This window comes from Ovis canadensis, chromosome 14 (assembly GCF_042477335.2).
Source record: "Ovis canadensis isolate MfBH-ARS-UI-01 breed Bighorn chromosome 14, ARS-UI_OviCan_v2, whole genome shotgun sequence".
Taxonomy (NCBI): domain Eukaryota; kingdom Metazoa; phylum Chordata; class Mammalia; order Artiodactyla; family Bovidae; genus Ovis; species Ovis canadensis.
The window spans coordinates 69,637,085-69,656,087 of record NC_091258.1 but is presented as its reverse complement, the minus strand read 5'-3'; the positions used below and the strand labels follow the sequence as shown (position 1 = coordinate 69,656,087).

At 57.5% G+C, this 19,003-nt stretch overlaps 3 protein-coding genes across 6 annotated transcripts in view; 1 reads left to right on the top strand and 2 right to left on the bottom strand.

Moving 5' to 3' along the window:
- Window positions 1-747: 747 nt before the first annotated feature.
- On the bottom strand, window positions 748-7,082 carry EMC10 (ER membrane protein complex subunit 10). Of its 3 annotated transcripts, none has more exons than XM_069551387.1 (8): window positions 6,770-7,082; window positions 5,737-5,809; window positions 4,738-4,847; window positions 3,809-3,913; window positions 3,228-3,409; window positions 2,982-3,075; window positions 2,137-2,223; window positions 748-1,925 (listed from the first exon to the last, which is right to left on the bottom strand). In XM_069551387.1, exons 1-7 carry the CDS (start codon window positions 6,881-6,883, stop codon window positions 2,137-2,139), a joined length of 765 nt encoding a protein of 254 aa, XP_069407488.1. In that variant the 5' UTR covers window positions 6,884-7,082; the 3' UTR covers window positions 748-1,925. The 3 variants fall into 3 exon arrangements, with proteins under 3 accessions (XP_069407488.1, XP_069407489.1, XP_069407487.1); XM_069551388.1 differs by having other exon boundaries at window positions 2,137-2,186; window positions 6,770-6,986; XM_069551386.1 differs by lacking the exon at window positions 2,137-2,223.
- On the top strand, window positions 6,141-13,334 carry GARIN5A (golgi associated RAB2 interactor 5A). Of its 2 annotated transcripts, XM_069551410.1 has the most exons (6): window positions 6,141-6,529; window positions 6,610-7,284; window positions 7,469-7,587; window positions 7,942-8,072; window positions 11,691-11,961; window positions 12,464-13,019. In XM_069551410.1, the coding sequence occupies exons 2-6, from the start codon at window positions 7,131-7,133 to the stop codon at window positions 12,518-12,520; spliced, it is 732 nt and encodes a 243-aa protein (XP_069407511.1). In that variant the 5' UTR covers window positions 6,141-6,529; window positions 6,610-7,130; the 3' UTR covers window positions 12,521-13,019. The 2 variants fall into 2 exon arrangements, with proteins under 2 accessions (XP_069407511.1, XP_069407510.1); XM_069551409.1 differs by lacking the exon at window positions 6,141-6,529 and having other exon boundaries at window positions 7,013-7,284; window positions 7,906-8,072; window positions 12,464-13,334.
- Window positions 13,326-19,003, bottom strand: part of MYBPC2 (myosin binding protein C2) — a 25,360-nt gene continuing 19,682 nt past the window's right edge. Inside the window, exons 24-28 of the mRNA XM_069551322.1 lie at window positions 18,798-18,937; window positions 17,423-17,582; window positions 16,901-17,037; window positions 14,774-14,960; window positions 13,326-13,452 (exon numbers count right to left, since the gene is read on the bottom strand). Coding sequence (XP_069407423.1) covers window positions 13,442-13,452; window positions 14,774-14,960; window positions 16,901-17,037; window positions 17,423-17,582; window positions 18,798-18,937 — 635 coding nt within the window. The 3' untranslated portion in view covers window positions 13,326-13,441. The remainder of the gene's footprint in view (window positions 13,453-14,773; window positions 14,961-16,900; window positions 17,038-17,422; window positions 17,583-18,797; window positions 18,938-19,003) is intronic.

Here is a 19,003-nt window from a genome sequence, read left to right as displayed (position 1 = left end):
TGCGACACAACAGTCCCACTTGAAAACACAGAGGCAGTGCTTTCCAGGCCTCTTGTCACTAGGCAGAGGGGTGGCTGGGCCCCCAGAGGGTTGGGCTCTGAGCTCCTGGAGCCAGGGGGAGCTGCAGCAGGATCAGATCCAAGCGCATCAGAAGACAGAAGGCACACGGAGGTCTCAGCATCATCAGACGAGTCACAAGAGGAACTCAGAAACATAAATATCGCTGTGGAGCAAAGGACGAGAGCAGCTCTCAAAAACACCAACTGCGCCACCACGGTCTGCAGTTGTGTATTTCGGTCAAATGTGAATTTTGTGAAAAAAGTAGGTGGAGGGCGGGCTGAATGAGCTCAGTGTCCCTTTTCTGGTGGCACATGGAGCACAAGGCCACTCTCTGGACATGGCCGAGGACAAAGCCCCAGAAGATTCTGACCTGGAGCACAACGGCAAGGGCAGGTCAGTGTACAATGCCCAACCTACTACTCTGGTTACAGAGAGCGGTGAACAGCCTTCCCGCTGGCTGGTGCTGCCAGTCACTCCAGGAGGGGAAATTACCTGATCGAGTCATCAGGGAGACTCCACCAAGCACCTTCCTTGGCCGTTTGGTCTGCTCGTAAAAATGTCTCTAACCTGCCGTAGTAATTCCACTTTGAGTCACGCGTCTGCGGGAAGTCAAACTCACACCAGGGACAGGCAGGTGACAGCCTTCGATGTCGCGCTATTTATAACCACACGAAGCAGGAGGCAAACTGAACGCTGAATATTTAGGGGACGCTTTAATAAACTGCTACACACACACCATGGAGCTTGATGGTGCTGCCATTACCATGACAACGGTGGCCTTTTTTTTTTTTTTGGAGTTTCCGAATCACATTCCCAGCCACCCACCGCCACCGGCAGAATTCAGTAGCGCCTGTACATCCTGACAGTCTCTTAGCCTAGTTAACAGCTGCATTTGCCTGTTAAGTTGCAAGCTGCAACTTCCCCAAACGTTTACCTATTTCATTTATGTTGTCAATGTTTTTAAACAGACAGGAGGAGGAAGGGAGATAAATGGCAAGGACCCAGCAAAGTCCCAGGGCAACGACCAGCCGGGAAAGGGATTCTATACATTAACTGGCCCCTGACTCCACTGCTGGGTAGTTTGCTCTGGTCTGACTTCCAGCATCACTGGTTCAAGCCCCTGAGCCTCTGGAGGGCCTGGCGTCCTAACAGCAGGAATTCCCAACTTCCACTAGAGCCGTGGGCAGATACAGGCCAGAGCAGGGGGAGCAGGGCTGTGCAGATGTGAAAAGGGGGCACCCCAGGCCGGCCCACCCCTGCTCTGTGCCAGCTCTGGGCTTTGGGGAGCCCCAGGGTACCCTCAAGACCAGACAGGAGGCTGGTGTCCCAATCCAGTGTCAGATAAGTAAGGGGCCTCCCCTGGCCTGGCGGGGTGACCAGACCAGACAAAGGCATGGAGGCTGGAGAGAAAGAGGCGTGTTCCCCCCCCCACACAGGGCTTGGGGGGTGGGATGAGGGGACAGGGAGCGCGGGCTCTAACCTGCGGCAGAGGGATACGGCAGGGGCTGCAGCAGGGCCATGGGGGAAGGTGGGGTGCAGCAGGGCCCAGAACCCCGCCACCCCCACACCCACAGTAACTCCAAGCACAAGAGGGGAGGGACTCCTGGGGAGGGGGTGCCCTCTGATCCCCACGGGACACAGAGATGGACTGTCTGGAGAGTCCCTCCTAAGATGATCAAGGGTGTGGGCACGCTGGGCAGAAAGGGCGTGCTCCGAGTGAAAGAGGGCGGGCAGCACCCGGGCCCCCGCACTCCTCATCGGCCGCTGCCTCCACCGCCCCCGCCGCCGCCGCCCCCGCCCTGGCCCCCGGCGTCCGGTGCTCCCGACATCATGAGGAAGAGGACGACTGGGACGATGTACATCCACTGGGAGCCGGCGGCACGGGGCCGGATGGACAGATGCAGAGAGACAGAGAAGAGAGGTGAGGTAAGCGGTGGCCCAGCCAGCATGGGGGAGGTGGGCGCGGCGTGAGGGGAGGCGTGGGGGGAGTGGGCCCGGGTCCGCTACTGCACTACGGGCTGGGGGAGGGCCGGGGGGCTGCGGGGAGCGGGGAGACGGGAGGGGGCAGGTCCTCACTCAGGCCTCGTGCAGCGGTGGTGCGGGCCCGGGGGCGGCAGGACGCAGGGCTGTGAGCAACACGGCCCCCCCCAGGATGAGATGCCACTGAGGGGGGCGGGGGCGCAGGTCAGGGCCAGCGGCGGCTGTGGCGTCCGGCGGCCGTCAGGGAGAGCGGGCCGGGCCGGGCGCGCCCTCGGCCTCTCCGGGCCCTGTTTCTAGCGACCAGCACGCTAACCGAGGCCTCACTGGCTTCCACGACCCCCTGCCCTGGCCCGGGTGGGACGGCTTCCTCAAGCCCCAGGGTCACCAGCACCAAGGACCCTCGGCTCCCAGGCTCCTCCCCAGACCCTGCCACCCACCTCCCCGGCCTGGTGGGTGGAACCCCCCCCAATTCCCTCCTTTCCAAACCGGTCCCCCTAGATCTCTGCCTTCTACCCCACAACCCCCACCCCCAGAGCAGCTCAGGCCCCTCTCCTGTCCTCAGTCTGCATGGACCCGGCCCCTCCCTGACCATGCCTCCCCTGCACTCCCTCCAAACTGGACAGACTGACACTGCCTGTGCTTGGTCTGATCCCGGCCCAGGCACCCAGGGGGCTGGCCCCGGCTCCCCTCACTGCCCAGCTCTAGGGCGGGCTGTTTTCTGAGACCAGATGCCCTGTGACCACAAGTGGACACGGGCGGGGGAGAGCCAGGGCGCGGGGCTCCAGCACTCAGCCCAGGGGCCAGGGAGATGAGCACAGAAGCACAGAGACCGAGCCGGCCCTGCATACTGCAAGGGAGCCGAGCAGGACGGAGCGGGGCTCAGGATGGGAGGGAGAGGGCCGGTGGGGAAGGGCCCCAGGGGCGCGCAGAACCCCACTCACATATTTAGCGAAGAAGGACTTCTGCTCCTGGGGGTTCTTGGCCTTCTGGGCCTGCTCCATCTCCAGGCGCTCGATGAAAGCCGCTGTCTCAGGCCTGGGAAGGTAGGGGTAGGAGGTGATGGGATGAGGTGGCCCTCCCCACCCAGAGCCCCAGGCAGCCCAGAAGGGTGGCGGGAGGGGCGGGGTGGGAGGCTGGCCCGGCCCCAAGGGGCCTGGCTCTGTCCCCTCCCCGCAGCCCCTGCTCACCCGGGTGCTGTGACCGGCGGCTGCAGCTGCACAGAGGTGTTGAACAGCTCCAGGTCCACATCCTCCACCTCGTGGCCCCGGCAGCCCCCGGGGTATGTCACCACCGACACACCCACCACATTGCCGGCCACGTCCACGTGCAGGGTTAGCTGGTCCGAGAGGTGAGACTCTACCAGGGAGCACTGGGGGAGGAGGGGAGGGGGAGGAGGGGAGGAGGCTGAGAGGAGGAGGGCCAGCAGGGGCCCTGCCCAGGCTTCGCCCACACCAGCAACCCCCCCGCAACCCACGGGGCCTCTGAAGCATCTTTCAAAGCCCTCCACGAGACGCCCCCTCTCACCCCACCAACCTCAGGTGGAATCAGCAGCCTTTCCAGCGCCCATAAGGCCCTGAGCTGCCCCATTGGAGCCCCCGCCAACCGGACTGTCCCTCTCCAGCCCAGGAGAACCTCAAAGGCAGGACCAGGTCCGAGCCTTCCCCATCCTTAAATGCTGGGCCACGGGCAACGGAGGCTGAACGGAAGAACCCGGGCTGGAGCAGTTCGGCAAAGCAAGGATGGGGCCTGGTCCTCGTCGCTGACTCACCGCAGAGACAAAGGAGGAGACGTAGCCGCTGGCTTCTGGGCCATCAGGGGCCCCAGGCCGCCGCGGGACCCGGACACGGTACAGGCCGTTCAGCGCTGCCACGTCCTGCAAGGACGGAGAGGAGGGGGTGGCCGGTGAGTGAGGCAGAGCCCAGCTCCCATCAAGTCTGCACCCCCATGGGGCCCCCAGCCAGGAAAGCACCCCCCCCAACTCCCTGGCCCAGCCAAGCCCAAGACTCTTCCCACTGGCCTGCCCCACTGGGCAAGGGGGGAGGGGGAGGGAAGACCACCAGGAGGAGAGCAGAGCCCAGCCCAGCAACGGAACAAGTCCTCGAGAACGCTGCCCCCAGATCTGGGTCCAGATCCACCCCCAGACTGTTATTCCTTTATTTTTTTCTTTCTTCGTTGGGGTTGTCCCAAGTGGCTTCTGGGACAAGTGGGATCTTAGTTCCTGACCACAAATGGAACCTGGACCCACTGCAGTGAAAGCGGGTAGTCTTAACCACCGAGCCACCAGGGAAGGCCAGGGACTCCCCAGTTCTATGAGCAGCACATTCTCTCTGGGGGTGACAGGAATCACGTGGGCACCATGCTGGTCCAGGCAGACCTCACCCTGCTGTCTCCCACAGGGAGGACACCCAGGGGCCCGCAGCTGCCCAGAACGAAGCCTGTATCCCCAGTCTTCCCTACAGCTCCATCTGGCCAAAGGGACAGAGCAGCAGTGGACTGTGGCAGCTTTTGTGAGCTGCCCCCAAAGTCAGCTAGCTGCTTCCTCTGCCTCTCCTTCCTCCCTTCCTCCACCCTGCTGTTCAGGGCCCCACCTGAGCCCGGCACCTCCCTGCACCCTCCCTAAGGAGGACCCGGAACCACGCCCGCTGTGCTCTGAGGCACGTGCCTCCCACTCCAGCAAAGCTGGGGTCCCCTCCTCACCCGGAGCCGTCCCCGCTCCTCCTCGTTGAGCTGCCGCTGCGATAAAGACAAGGTGCCGTCTTGCTGGTTCCAGAGCAGCGAGCCCCGCTTCCGGAAGTGGGCACTGTCATCTGGGGGGGAGGGGAACACCTGGACTCAGCAGGCCAACACACCTGTCAGCCCTCAAAGTGACCAGGCCACCTCCCCACCTGAGCCCTCACTGTTCCACCTTAAAAACTGGGGACACCACCACCTTGTCTTGCCCACGATAGGTGCCTGGACCCCAGAGCTCCTAAACCTGGCCTCCAACTTGCCAGGTGACCCAGGGTCACTCACATAACCTATCTGGCCCTCAGCTTCCCCAGATGCAGATCACGGTGTACAGAGCTCGGGCACTCCCAAGGCCAGGCTTTCTTGGGCAGATGGCAGGCTCTGACTGGAGAGGTCTGCAGAGGGTCCCAGCTTCAGTGGTTATCACGAATGCCTCCCACCCCCGGAGTCTGGGCCTCAAGACGGCATTATGAATCCCTGGGCTGCACTGACATCTCTGGGAGTCTGGACGCCTGCATTAGTGCAGTTTAAGCTGGGCTTTAGTGCAGGTACTGGCTGCTATTCACTTGTAAAAAGACCGTGTCTGATGTCCCTCTGCACCTCGGTTTGCTCTTCTGGAAAATGGAGCTATCCCTAACACCTCCTACTTTGCATGACTATTCTGAAGATGTCCGAGTTAATAGAGGAGGACCGTCTACCCACAAGGGCAGAGAACGGGACAACTGGTCAGGAATGGCTGCTCTGAGCTTATTACCACCACAGTGACCTTTCTGACACTGGCATTCTTCTTACCAGTATAGGGGTATTCAAAGACAGAGCTTCTATTCTTCCCCCATCCAACTCCCCCAGGTTAATGCAAACACACTCCCAAGTGCAAAGCTGTGAGTGAATGACGTGTCTCACACAGAGAGGCACCTGAATTCACAGGGCAGTGGATAAGTGTCCAGGTCAAGACGTTGTCGGACTCACCGATCTCAAATGAGTGCTCCAGTAGCAGCCCCACAGTGCCGCAGCCCTCACCTTCTCGACCTTCCACCCCCACCTGCAAGTGATAAAAAGGGACCCACTTAAGGACCATCAGAGTCCTCAGTCCGGCAGGATCCAGGAACCCCAGGACAGACAAGACCCTAGGCTGCTTGCTGGAAGAGCCTTATTTTCACACCCATATCCAAACATTGATGCATGCTCACGATTCCACCGGAATCTGACAATTTCATGAAAATTCATGATCTGGACGGACCCCAGAAAACCAGAGCCTGCAAACCAGTTGCCTCATTTTCAAGGCAACTACCTCCAGGTCACTTTCACGCCTAGCATCATAAATATTCATGAGTTAAAGGGTATCCTTCCCAAGCTAATATCCAAGTGACGTCGGTGTCACCTTAAGCCTCAACGGTCACGACGCCGCCATCAAGCAAATTCAAGATTTCAGGCCTTCCTTTTCTCCAACTCTCCAAATTTCTCCTACCTCTGCATACTCAACTCTCCACCCTCAAGCCTGCGCTACCTCGTTCCAGATTTTAATCCTTGAGCTCAGCATTCCGCCCACCACACGCGTATGCGGGAGACTGAACTCCTCCATTCTCTCGAGAGCCCCCTCGCCATTTTCATTTTAGCCGCCCCGACGTCTGTCTGATTTGCCAAGATTCCACCCGGGCCACACCTCCTCAAGCATATTCATGACTGCGGATCCCAAGGGAAAAGTTCTTGCCGCGATCTCTTCTTCGGGTGCAGCCGAGTTTTCACCGCACCGAGAGCCCAGGTGCCAAAATCCCAACCGAGCCCCGCTCCCTTATGCATATTCACGAGCTAGAATCTTCCTAACCTCTCGCTTTCTCCCAGGCCTCATGCATGCTCAGGACTGCAGCCTCGCTTGTAACGGTTTTCATCTCGCCTTCCCTCCCGGCCCTGCACAGCCTCGTTCCCACCTTAACGGACCTAAAGACCCAAGACCACGATCTCCGACGTCCCTGCCCTCTATGCAAAGCGAATAAGTACTCACTCCCCGCACAGCGGCTCCGGACCGGCAGCCACTACCCCGCGCCCGGCTGGGGGCTGCTGCCGCCACCAGCAAGAGGAGGAGCAGTCGAGTCGCCCCAGCGCCGGGGACGGACATCTCGGCCCCTTCCCTCCAGCCCAGAAGCTGGAATCAGGCGGGAGCCGCGGAGCACGCCGGGAGAAACTGGCCGCATCCCGTCGCCCGTGCGCCTGCGCCAGCCCTTGCGCCTGCGCACTAGCGCCCACCGGCTACCGGGGCCTGACGTCACTGGGCGACCGCTGCTCCCTCCGGACGTCCGGGTAACGCCCCCTCGTGTGACGTCACAACCGCGGGCTTTTGACGTATTGACGCCGTCCGCCGCGCTATGACGTCACAGAGCCCGCGGCCCCGCCCCCTGTTTTCTCCCTGGGCGCCGCCCTCCGCTCCTCCCAAGGGGCGGGGCGTTGCGATGAAACGGGGCCACGAGTCTAAGCCGGCCTTCGGTGGAGCAGGTGAGGCGGGACCAGGCGTGATGGCAGGTGAGAAGCGGAACCGGGCCTGGAGGGGTTGGATTAGGTGCGGGAACCAGGTGAGGGATGGGGCCTGCGATGCGGAGACCGGTAGCCGGGAACCCCGTACCCTCCGCGCGGGGCTGTCCGCCCTGGGTAGGGGACCCCTACCCAGCCTCTTGGAATAGATCTGCGAACTTCGCCGCTTCTGTAGAACGCCCCCTGGTTCCAGCCTGTCCCACGGGCCGGCCCGGACGGCTCCAGCGCCATCTCCTGAGCGGCGAATTCGACCAGCTGCGAGACTTCCCCATCTTTGAGAGCAACTTCGTGCAGGTGCGGAGCCCCAGGACCCTCTGAGCCCAAGCCTGGGCCCCGACCTCCTGACGTAGGGAACCTCTACTCACCTTACCGCCCATCTCCTGACCTCCACACCCCACGCCCGCCAATACCTCCAAACCTTAGTTTCTCTATGACTGCTCACCTTTGATTCTCTCACTCCATGTCCCTGACTTCATACCCAGGTGACTCGACCTTTGACCCCAAGATATCTGATCCTCTTCTTGATGGTTAATTTTCTTGGTTCATGCCCCTTAATCCTACCAAAATTCCTGACCTCTGATCCCTCCCCAACCCTGCTCTCCATTTATCCAGCTTCTAACCTCTGACGCCACCCCTCCCCCGGCCCAGGTGACCCGGTTGGGAGAAGTTGCCAACAAGGTCACCATGGGAGTGGCAGCCTCCAGTCCAGCCCTGGAACTCCCAGACCTGCTGCTTCTGGCGGGCCCTGCCAAGGAGAATGGACACCTGCAGCTCTTCGGGTGACTGCCCCCGCTCCCAGCCTACACTGCGTTCCTCCCCAGCTCTGGGCACCCTAGGTCCCCTGAAGCACCTCCTTTCACCCAGAAGACCCCCAGGGCCAGGAGCCGTGGATGGCTGCCAGCCCTCTCTGGGCTACTGGTCCACCCAGGAGAACAAGCACAGGGCCATCCACAGGGATCAGCAGTCAGGGATAGATGGACATGAGGGGATGGCCACATCCTGGTAGGGGTCAGGAGAGCAACCGTTTATGCAGCACCTACTGCATGGGCTTCCTTGGGGCTCAGACGGTAAAGTGTCTGCCTGCAATGCGGGAGACCCGGGTCCGATCCCTGGGTTGGGAAGATTCTCTGGAGAAGGAAATGGCACCCCACTCCAGTACTCTTGCCTGGGAAATCCCATGGATGGAGGAGCCTGGCAGGCTACAGTCCATGGGGTTGCAGAGTCAGACACAACTGAGCGACTTCACTTTCACTGCATGGCAGTTTTCCCATGGACCATGCACATTGTCTCCTCTCTGACCCCATCCTCTCATATGCCGGGGCCCCTTAACCCCATCCTTAAGAAGAAAAACTGAGGCCCAGAGAGGCGAGCCACTTGGCCAGGGTCCTAGAGTGAGTCAGAGGTGGCCTGGATTGGAACCGCCTGCTCCTCACGACTGGCCCCCTGGATTCTGGAGCTCTCAGCCCACTCTCTCCACACTGCCCCTGCAGGTCTTTGTGTTTTGTTTTGTTTTTTTCATTGAAAAAGTAATGCAAATACACTCTAAGTTACAAAACACACACAGCACAAAATACACCCTTCTCCCATCCTAGGCTCCTGCCTCCACCTCCAGCTGCAAATACCAAAGCATTTACATGAGTAGAGTATATTTACAGAAACATTCTGCAAGTGGCTTTTTTTTTTTTTTGACTGCCTGTGTGCTAAGTCGTTTCAGTAATGTCCGACTCTGCAACACTGTGGACTGTAGCCCACCAGGTTCCTCTCTCCATGGGATTCTCCAGGCAAGAATACTGGAGTGGATTGCCATGCCCTCCTTCAGGGTATCTTCCCAAAACCGAAATCGAACATGTGACTCTTAGGTCTCCTGCATTGGCAAGGGGGTTCTTTTACCACTAGCGCCACCTGCAGTTCATAGTGAATGAAAGAAAGGGGGAAGGGACGGGAGGAAGGAAGGAAGAATGGAGTCACGTTGTCCCATACACACAAACACACACACAGACACACAATCCTTCGTTTCCAATTCGGAAATCCAAAGAGTTTTGTTTTGTTTTTTTGCAACTCATTCAGTGGTATAATCTGATTCTGACCCAAACGAACTTGAAGCTACTTACAGCCTTTATTTATCCACCCTGGATAAGTTGAAAACATTTCACAAAGCAGTATTCTGATGCCAGAACCCTGTACTGAGACATTCTCTTCCACCTCCCTTTACTTTTCAATATTAATTGTATCCCACCACTTGAGTCACGACTTGCAGTTGGAAGAATATCAGGGATGGTGCTGAGAAGGGGTCTTTGATCTCCTTGTAATTTCCTTCAGCACTCTCCCTTCTCCCGCCATAAAACATACCACAGAAGTAAAGTCATTGAGCTGCTCTGCCAACTCAGTCTCCAGACTCACCCCCCAGCCCATCACTTCTAACCAGCTCCCAGCCCTGGGCGATTCTGTGCCGGGATGGACAGGTCCTCTTTTGGACACACCATTCAACAAACTCCACCACCCTCTTGGACACCAAGCTTGCATCCGCCTGTTGCTGTGATTACCTAATAGGGAATGTCCTTGAATGAATGGCTGCTTTCAGACAGCTTGGGTTTGTATCCTGGCTTCACCTCTTGCCTTTGGCCAAGTTTCCTACCCGTCCGGGTCTCAGTTGGAGAACCCACTTTCCAGGGCTGTCAGGGGATAAACTGAGTAAATGTTTGTGAAACACTTGGAACAGCGCCTGGCACAGAGTATGAGCTGTGAAAATGTCAGCTGTTTTTCTTCCATTTGGGGAACGTAATAACAGATCGAGTCACCTACCAAGGGACACTGATGTGTCCTGTGCCTGGGGGTGACCACCAGTGCAGCAGGCAGGGCGTATCCACACACAGCCTGGAGGGTGTAAAGCCAGTTTCTGGAGATACATTGCTGGGCCTGAGAGGGCTGGTGTGTAGCTACCCAGTGTTGTTCAGAACCTTGGTACGACTTGGGTTCAAATTCCTGCTACGTGATCTCTGCCAAATTACCCATCCTGTCTGGATTGTTTCCTCTGCTGCCTTTTTTGGGCCTTGAGTTAGGCTGGAGGCCTGAGCGATTCATGTATTCAAATACTCAGTGAGCATTCATTGAGCACGGACCATGGGTCAGGTCCGGATACTAAGGAAACAGCAGTGAAAAAAATTACACCAAACCCTCTGCCCTCAAGCTCACCTTCTACAAGGAAGGCAGACAGAATAGATGTCAGTTTGTCCAGTGGCTGAGGTCTGTGGAGACAGATCAGAAGGGGGTGAGGGGTGGGCATGGGGAGGTCAGCGAGGACAGATGTGGTTGTAAATAAGCAGGAGGTTGTAAACAGATCTTCTCTGAGAAGGTGCCTCTTGAGAAAAACATGAGATGAAGGGGCCCAGCCATGGGGATGGTTGGAGGAGGAAGATTCCGGGCAGAGGAAACAGCCTGTGCAAAAGTCCTGGGGTAGGACCAAGCCCCGCAGGTTTATGGAACAGTAAGACCAGTATGGCTGGAGACAGTAAACCAGGAGAAAGGGCGGGAGGGGAGGACAGAAAAGGCACAAAGCAGCGCAGATCCTGCAGAGGCTAGCAGTCAAGACAGGACTCTGTTTCCTCTGAGCCCTGGGAGCGATTTGAGCTAACTCTCCTGTTGATTTGGCTCTGAGGTAAAGAATCCACCTGTAATGCAGGAGACACGGGAAACACGGGTTCAGTCCCTGGGTCGGGAAGATCCCCTAGAGGAGGAAATGGCAATCCATTCCAGTGTTCTTGCCTGAACAACCCCATGGACCGAGGTGCCTGCCGGGCTACAGTCCATGGGTCCCAAAGAGTCGCACAGGACTGAGCGCAGGCACCCATTTCACCCGGGTGTTGATTGGCGCCCTCTGGCGGCAGTGTGGGAATAGACTGGGGTGAAAGCGGGAAATTGCGGAGAGACTTAGAAATGGTTGGATTTTGAGTATTAATATTAGTACATTTTAACGGTGGAGCCATCAGGACTTGGTAAGATGGGTTAAGGATGTCAAAAAGACGGATCAGGAGCGACTCGCACAATTTCTGGCTAATCAAGTGGGAGGATATAGCGACGAAGACGAAGAGGAGCAGGTTTGGGGTTGGGCTTAGGTCAGGAATTGGGCTGTTGGATGTTACATGTGTCTGATGTCGATCCAACGTCCAAATGTTAATTTCAAGCAAGCAGCTACTATTCGAGTCTCGCGTTCAGGAGGGGGAGGACCAGCGGGAGACAAAGATGGGCTCCGAGTCTGGACGAAAGTTTGGGATAGATAAAATGCAAGAGGCAGAGAAAGTGACAAAGGACTCCTTCCAGGGGCGGAGAGGGGCGCTGGGGTGGGCGCTGCTGGTGCCTGGGAGGGTCAGAAGCTGAGGCCGCCCCTTCCGCCCACCCAGGCTGTTCCCCTTGCAGTTTGTCCAGCTCTTCGTCCACGACGAAAGCCGCTGGCAGCTCAAGGTCAAGTTCCGCACCGGCCGTGCCTTCTACCTGCAGCTGCGGGCCCCGCCCGAGAGCCGCGACCGCGAGTTCGGCCAGTGGGTGCGGCTACTCTACCGCCTGCGCTTCCACTCGGCCCAGGGAGCCGTGCCTTTCACACAGGACTACTCGGCGCTGGAGGACGACGAGGACGATGACGAAGACGAGGACGGCGATCTGCCGGCGGGAGAGGCGAGGAGGGGGAGGGGTGTGGGCGGGGCTCCTGGGTGGGAGGGAGGAGGGAGTTGAGGGGCTGGATCCCCTGATCTGAGAGTGGAGGTGACCCGGAGCCCAGACTCCTGAGTCCTGAAAGGGTGTGCTGTCTCTGCTCAGAGTTCAGGAGGCTCTCAAAGCAGAGCAAGGTCCGCAGGGCCTTGATGCGCCAGCAGAGGCGGCGATGGCTTCCTAATGGGGCATCGCCTACCCAGCCTCCCTCCCCTTGACCTAGCATGCTGGAATCTGGAGAGGGAATGCCTAGGCCTTGACGAGTCGGCCAGGCCAGTTCCCCGGAAGGCCTGGGGAGGAGAAAGACAGCAGTCTTCGAAGGTGGGGACACTGGAACCTAAGGGGCCTCTTCCTTGAGAACCCCCCTGCTCCCCACGCCTTCCCAGGAAGTACAAAGCGCCCACTCACCCACCCCCAAACAGCAGATACATCCACAAAGCGTTTGAGACCAACTCTCTCTTGTACCCAGCTTCAAGTCATGGAAGCCAGACTTGACCCACAGATGTCTGAACTCTGGGGACTCTGACTCCTCCAGCATTCTTTGAGGTCACCAAAAGACCAGAGATCAAAGTGTCCCCTACCTTGGGGCCGGACAGATGAATTAATATTAAAGTTACTAAAGATCGGCCACTTAAGAACTAAGAAAACCGGGTCACGAGCACTTTCCCCATCGTCACCAATTCAATGTGGCGGAAGCAGCTCTTTCAATAATGGCTGCCTCCGCATGGTCTTGGGTTCATGGTGTCTGGCTCCTTGGGACCCGCACCCACCATTCCAGCATGTCTACCCCGTAAGGGTAGCCCCCCAAGTCAGTCCTTGTGTTCCTCTTTGACCTACTATGGCTGCCACTGAGGCCAGCCCACCTCCTCCCTGCTCACAGTGGCTCCTCCCAAGAGGGCTGCCTCCAGAGGGTCTTGGGTCCCCCCCGTAACTGCAGTTGCCATGGCAACACGGTGAAAGTGAAAGTCGCTAAGTCGTGTTGGACCCTTTGCAACCCCATGGACTTAATCCATGGAATTCTCCAGGCCAGAATACTGGAGTGGGTAGCCTTTCCCTTCTCCAGGGGATCTTCCCAACCCAGGGTTCGAACCCAGGTCTCCCACATCGCAGGCCGGTTCTTTACCAGCTGAGCCACAGCGGAAGCAACATGGTAGCCTCCCTAAAGTAGCTGTTCCCAGATGGCGGCCTCGACATTGTCTCCTTCACCAGAGCTGCCTTGCAGTGGTGGTTGCCATTCCAACCCGGCTGCCCCACCGCCCACCCCTGGGTGACTAACTCTATGGGAGAAGGAAGGCGGGGCCACAGACTCAAGAAGGACAGACACACGGGTGTCAAGACAAGACTACCATCTTCTCACTTATAATTTGGGAAAGGGAAACGTGTCCGGGGAGGTCTGGGTTAGGGCTCAGCAGCCAGTTAGTCATCTTGTTAGGTGGAGGACAGCGCTTCACTGTGGCACTGTGGGGGGAAAAGAGAAGAGGGTGGTAAAAATTCCTGTGCCCTCCACCCCTGCCCCAGCCTCTGCCCTTTAGATTCACTTGGCCAGCAGAGGGAGTCAGGTTTTCCCTTCCCCACCCAGCTGGACACCAGGTTAACCCAACTTCATCGAGCCCTTGATTCCTATAGTTTTGAACCCCAAGCTGGCATGTTCTGACTTCCGAGCAGCTGCTAGAGGCCAGCCCTCACTGGAATCCTGAAGAAGGCATATTTCTGAGCGGATTCAATAGTTGATAAGGGGACAGCGGAACACTAGGAACTGGGTCGGCCGGGCAGGGCGGTGTTTTAAAATGACAGGCAGGAGGTGTGTGGAGAGCGGTCCCTTGTCTGCGGGGCTGTCATCACAGCCGGGGGGCGTCCCGGCCAGGGAGGGACCCTGGAGGCCTATGTGAACGTCAGGCGCCTCTGAGGGACTTGGTGAGCGGCCTCCCCATCAAGTATTGACTGGGGGATATGTGTTGGCCGGAAGCCCGAGGCAGGAGAGGCAATGGCCTGTGCAAAGTCCCAGGGGCAGGAGAAAGCACAGCTGGTTTGTCCAACCCCCAGCTGTTCGGTGTGGCTGGAAAACGGAGGGCACCAGGAGGGGGAACCTGAGGCTAGAGAGGGGCTGGGGATGGCAGATTCAGGACCCTGACACCAGGCTGAAGGGTCCCAGGGCTGCTGGGGGAGCCCTAGGAGGGCTGTGCGCAGGTCAGCCGTGGGTACAGAGCGCCCTCTAGGGCCGGGGGGTGGAACTGGAGAGAGACTGGAGGCGGGGTGTAGGGGGCTGGGGTCAAATTCAGGAGGAAGAGGACAAAGGAGGCTGAGGCTGTGGGGCAGAGAGGCAGGGACGGGAGGCACAGAGCTTGGGGACAGGCCGTGGAAAGGGGCTGTCGTCCGGGCTCTCCCGGCCACCCCCCGCCCCGGTCCTCTGCCTCTGTCCATGACGGTTTCGATGCTGTGTCCCCACACCTCCCCGGCTGCACCGGAGCCTTAGTGATCATTTGCTAAGCTCTTCGCATCCTCATTCACCTCTTATTTGTCCTTCAGCTCCTCTGGAGAACCTTAGACTCCTGCCCAGGAGGGGTCAGGTGCTACCCCACCCCACGCCACCCCCAACACCCTGTGCTGCCTCTGTGCCCCGACATGGCAGTGTCCCTGCTGGGGCCTGAAATCGGCTTCCCAATCGTACTCCTAGAGGGCGCAGGTCTGCCCCGCACCGTCAGCTTTGTAACGGCCGTGGATGAGGGTCAGGCGGGTGCAGCATAAGGCTCCACCCCGCCCCCCTGGCTCCCAGGCTCACCTCGGACTTCCAGCTTGCACTCGGCCAGGGCCTCCCCCAGCTCGTTGACGGCCCGACACGAGTAAGTCCCCGAGTCGAAGGGGGACGGGCGGCGGATGTTCAGCGTCAGGACCCCCTGGTGGTTGGTCATCAGGAACTTGGGATCTTCGCGGATCTCCATCTTGTTCTTCATCCAGACCACCTTGGGCTGTTGAGCGGAGCAGACAAGGAAGCCGCGTGACGGAGGCACAATGGGGCCTTGGGAGGCAGTGTGGAGTCTCCTTTTGGCTCTCCCACCCCCTTATTTTGACTGGCTGATCGTGGCTGGGTCACTTCTCTCTGACCCACCCCCCCCCTCTCCTCTTCTGTAAGAAGAGCAAGAGCTCCCCCTTGTGGTGGCCCACAGGCGCTATGTGATTTGGCCCCATCGGTCCTCTGCCCTCTCCCTCCCTCTGTCCAACCCATGGGCGGCCTTCCTGTTCCTCAGACCGGTCGCCGAACAGCACCTGCCTGCCTTTGAGGTCTCGGCTCCCATGTCACTTCCGGGCCCTAGACTGGAACAGGAATGCCTACTTCACACTCTCACAATGCCTGCGTTTCCCTAGCAGACCCTCCACCCTTTCTAATTTTCTTAAGTAATTGATTGATTTGGCTGCCTCAGGTCTTAGTTGCGTCATGCGGGATCTTTTGCTGTGATGCACAGACTCTTATTTCGGAGCTCAGGCTCAGTTCCTCCTTGGCACGCGGGACCTTAGTCCCCCAACCAGGGATCGAATCCTCGTACCCTGAATTGTACGGTGGATTCTTAGCCCATTGGACCACCAGGGAAGTCCCCACCCTTTGTCATTTCATTGTCAACCAGGTGGCACTAGTGGTAAAGGACCCGCCTGCCAACTCAGATGTAAGAGACCTGGGTTCGGAGCCTGGGTTGGGAAAATCCCCTGGAAGAGGGCATGGCAACCCACTCCAGTATTCTTTACCATCCAAGCCCCCAGGGAAGCCCCCATGCCCGTATTCTTGCTTGGAGAATCCCATGGACAGAGGAACCTAGCAGGCTACAGTCCATAAGGTTGCAAAGAGTCAGAAATGACTCAAGCGACTTAGCACGCACGCACGTGTGACTTCAGAGGAATGGCCGTCTTCCCCAATGAAAAGGAACTCCTTGTTCAGTTCACCAGCACATACAAAATCTCTGAAATATGTGTGTTGAAAGGATGAAAGAATGAATGATGTAAATAAGGAAATGAAGTGAATGGATGAGCTGAATAAATGAATTGCTAGGGGAATAAATGAATGGGATGAATGAATAAATGGAGTTAGTGAAACAGTAAACAGTGATGGAATCCATGGTAGGCCTACTGGGGCTGATGCTAAAAATTGGAGTTAGACCAGGAGATGGCAAAATGTGTCAAAAGGGTCAGGCAGTCAATGATTTAGGCTTCCTGAGCTCTATGGTCTCTGAGCCAGAGACAACACACAAACTAGTGTGAACAGCCGTGTTCCAACAGAATCTTATTTAGTAATGTGAAAGCAAAGTAACAAAAGAAAAAGAAAAAAAAAAGGATTAAAAAATCTTATTTCGAGAAACCAGTGGCAGACAGATTTGGCCTGAGGGCCATAGTTTGCAGCCCCTGGTCTAGGTGGGCCCTTGGGAGTTCAAGACTGCAAGTATCCGCATTCCCAGACAGCAGCCTGGAAACTGGACAGGGCCTTGAAGTGTTAGAACCCCTCCACCCCAAAATTCCTGTTTTCTAGGGAAGTCGGAGTGTAATGAACTGAGATTTGCGCTCTAGCTAGAGGAGAGAGACAGGAAGTGAGTGAAAAGCAAGCAAATCCCGGGGCTTCCCTGGTGGTCCAGTGGTTAAGACTCCACACTACCGCTGCAAGGGGCACAGGTTCAATTCCTGCTTTGGGAAGCTAGGATCCCCCCCAAGCCAGGTGGCACAGACAAAACTAATAAATACAAACAAAGGAAACACTTTTCACTAAAAGTAAATCCCATGAGCAGACGAGAGAGAACTCAGGGAGGAGAAGCCCATGCGGTGAGAAGGCAAGGAGGCTTCACCCTGGAAGGTGAACATGTTCCCCCAGGGTCACACACACGCACACGCACACGCACACGCACACGCACACGCACACGCACGGCACCTTCGGGTGGCCTCTCACGGCACAGTTGAGAGCTGCAGCGTAACCAGCCACCACCACCCGGTCAAACAGAGGCGTCAGGAACTGGGGGGGCGTTCGGAAGTCGTGTTCCTTGTACTCGGGCAACTTGAGGGTCATACCTGGGGGAGGGGAGATGCACCTGTGAGGGGACCGACCCTGACTGTCTCCGACCACCTCTCCTCCAGCACCAGGTGCCATCAGCTCTGAGTCCAGGAGGGGGATGATCAGAGGAGTCAAGTGCAAACCCCAAAGAGGCTGTATATATGACAGATAACCAACCAGGACCTACTGTATAGCATAGAGAATGCCACTCAATATTCTGTAATAACCTGTGTAGGAAAAGACTCTGAAGAATGGTGAATATATGTATATGTAGAACTGAATCACGTGGCTGTACACCTGAACTAACACAACATCATAAATCAACTATACTCCAAAAAAAAAACAAACCCAGAGAGAGACGGGGGACCAGGACTGGCCCTGAGCAGGTGGGGGTGGCCAGACCTGTCTTGACGATCCGGGCTGTGTTCTTGGAGACGCCAGGCAAGTCGCTGAGCCCACAGATGTTTTCGCTGTAAACTCGGAAATAGTACTCGTTGCCCATGATGAGATCGGACACGGTGCAGGAGGTGTGCCGGTTGCGCTCATAAACTGTGAACCACTCCTGCAGCGCAGGGGACAGGGAGGGGCCGGGAGGGTCAGGGACACGGACCCAGGAAGGGCGTCAGGAAAGCAGACGCCTCGCTCACAGAACCTGCCCTTCCCAGCAGCCCTGTGCACAACGAGCGGGAGGCGGGAGCAACCCAAGTGCCCCTCAGCGGCTGAACGGACAAGCGAAACGAGGTCCAGCAAGGTCCGCTCCAGCCAGGGACTGGTAGGGGAATTCCCTGGCAGTCCAGTGGTTAGGACTCTGCTTCCACTGCAGCGGGCAACAGGTTCCATCCCTGGTTGGGGAACCAAGATCCCACAAACCAAGCGGTATGGCCAAAACTAACAAACAAACGTGGCGCTCAGCCACGAAAAGCAGTGAGGCGCGGACGCCAGCTGCAACGTGGATGAACCTGGAAAACATGATGCTGAGTTGAAAGGAGCCAGACAAAGGCTCACAGCGCGAGACCGTGTCCAGACGCAATGCCCGGGACAGGCAAATCCGCAGAGACAGGATGCAGATGGGGGGCTGCCAGGGGCTGGGTGGGGGGAAGGGGAGGGACTGCTTGATGGACACGGGGTTTCCGTGCCAGGTGACGGAAATGTCTTGGAATGAAATAGAGGGGGTGGTTGCACAACAGTGGGAAGATGGGAAATCCCTCTTAAAAATGTATGCGTGCTAAGTTGCTTCAGGCATGTCCGATTCTCTGTGACCCCATCCATGGACTGTAGCCCGCCAGGCTCCTCTGTCCATGGGGATTCTCCAGGCAAGAACACTGGAGTGGGTTGTCATGCGCTCCTCCAGGGGATCTTCCCAACCCAGGGATTGAACTCGAGTCTCTTACATCTCCTGCAGGTGGGTTCTTTACTACTAGCACCACCTGGGAATTTTTGTTAGGTGACTTTTACCTCAATAAAAAGAAAAAGAAAACCTATTAGAGTTCCCCTGGTGGCCTAGTGGTTAAGACTCAACGATTTCACTGCTGTGGCCCAAGTTCAGTCTCTGGCCAGGAAAATAAGATCCCACAAGCCACACGGTGCAGCAAAAAAAAGAAACCTATTATGCACCAAATCTCAGCCAAAAAGTCTTTCCTCGCGGCCCCGACCCATTCCCCAGGATCTCTCAGCGCCTCAGTTTTCCGCAGCTGGGAAATGGGAACAGCGCGCCTGCTATAACAATCTCCCTAGCTTTTCTCCCCTTACCCTCACGCCGCCCCGGCCCCTCGCTCACCATGGTTTTCTTGTCAGCTTTCTGGACGAGATACCCGGTGATCTCACTGTTGCCGTCATCCCTGGGGGGCTGCCACTCCACCAGCGCGTTGGTACCCCACACCTCCTTCACCATCACATTCTCCGGGGGCCCTGCCTTTTCTGGAGGGTGGGTGGGCTGTTAGAAGTCAAGCATCTCTAAATGTCCAGCGCCTCACTCCTCTGGGC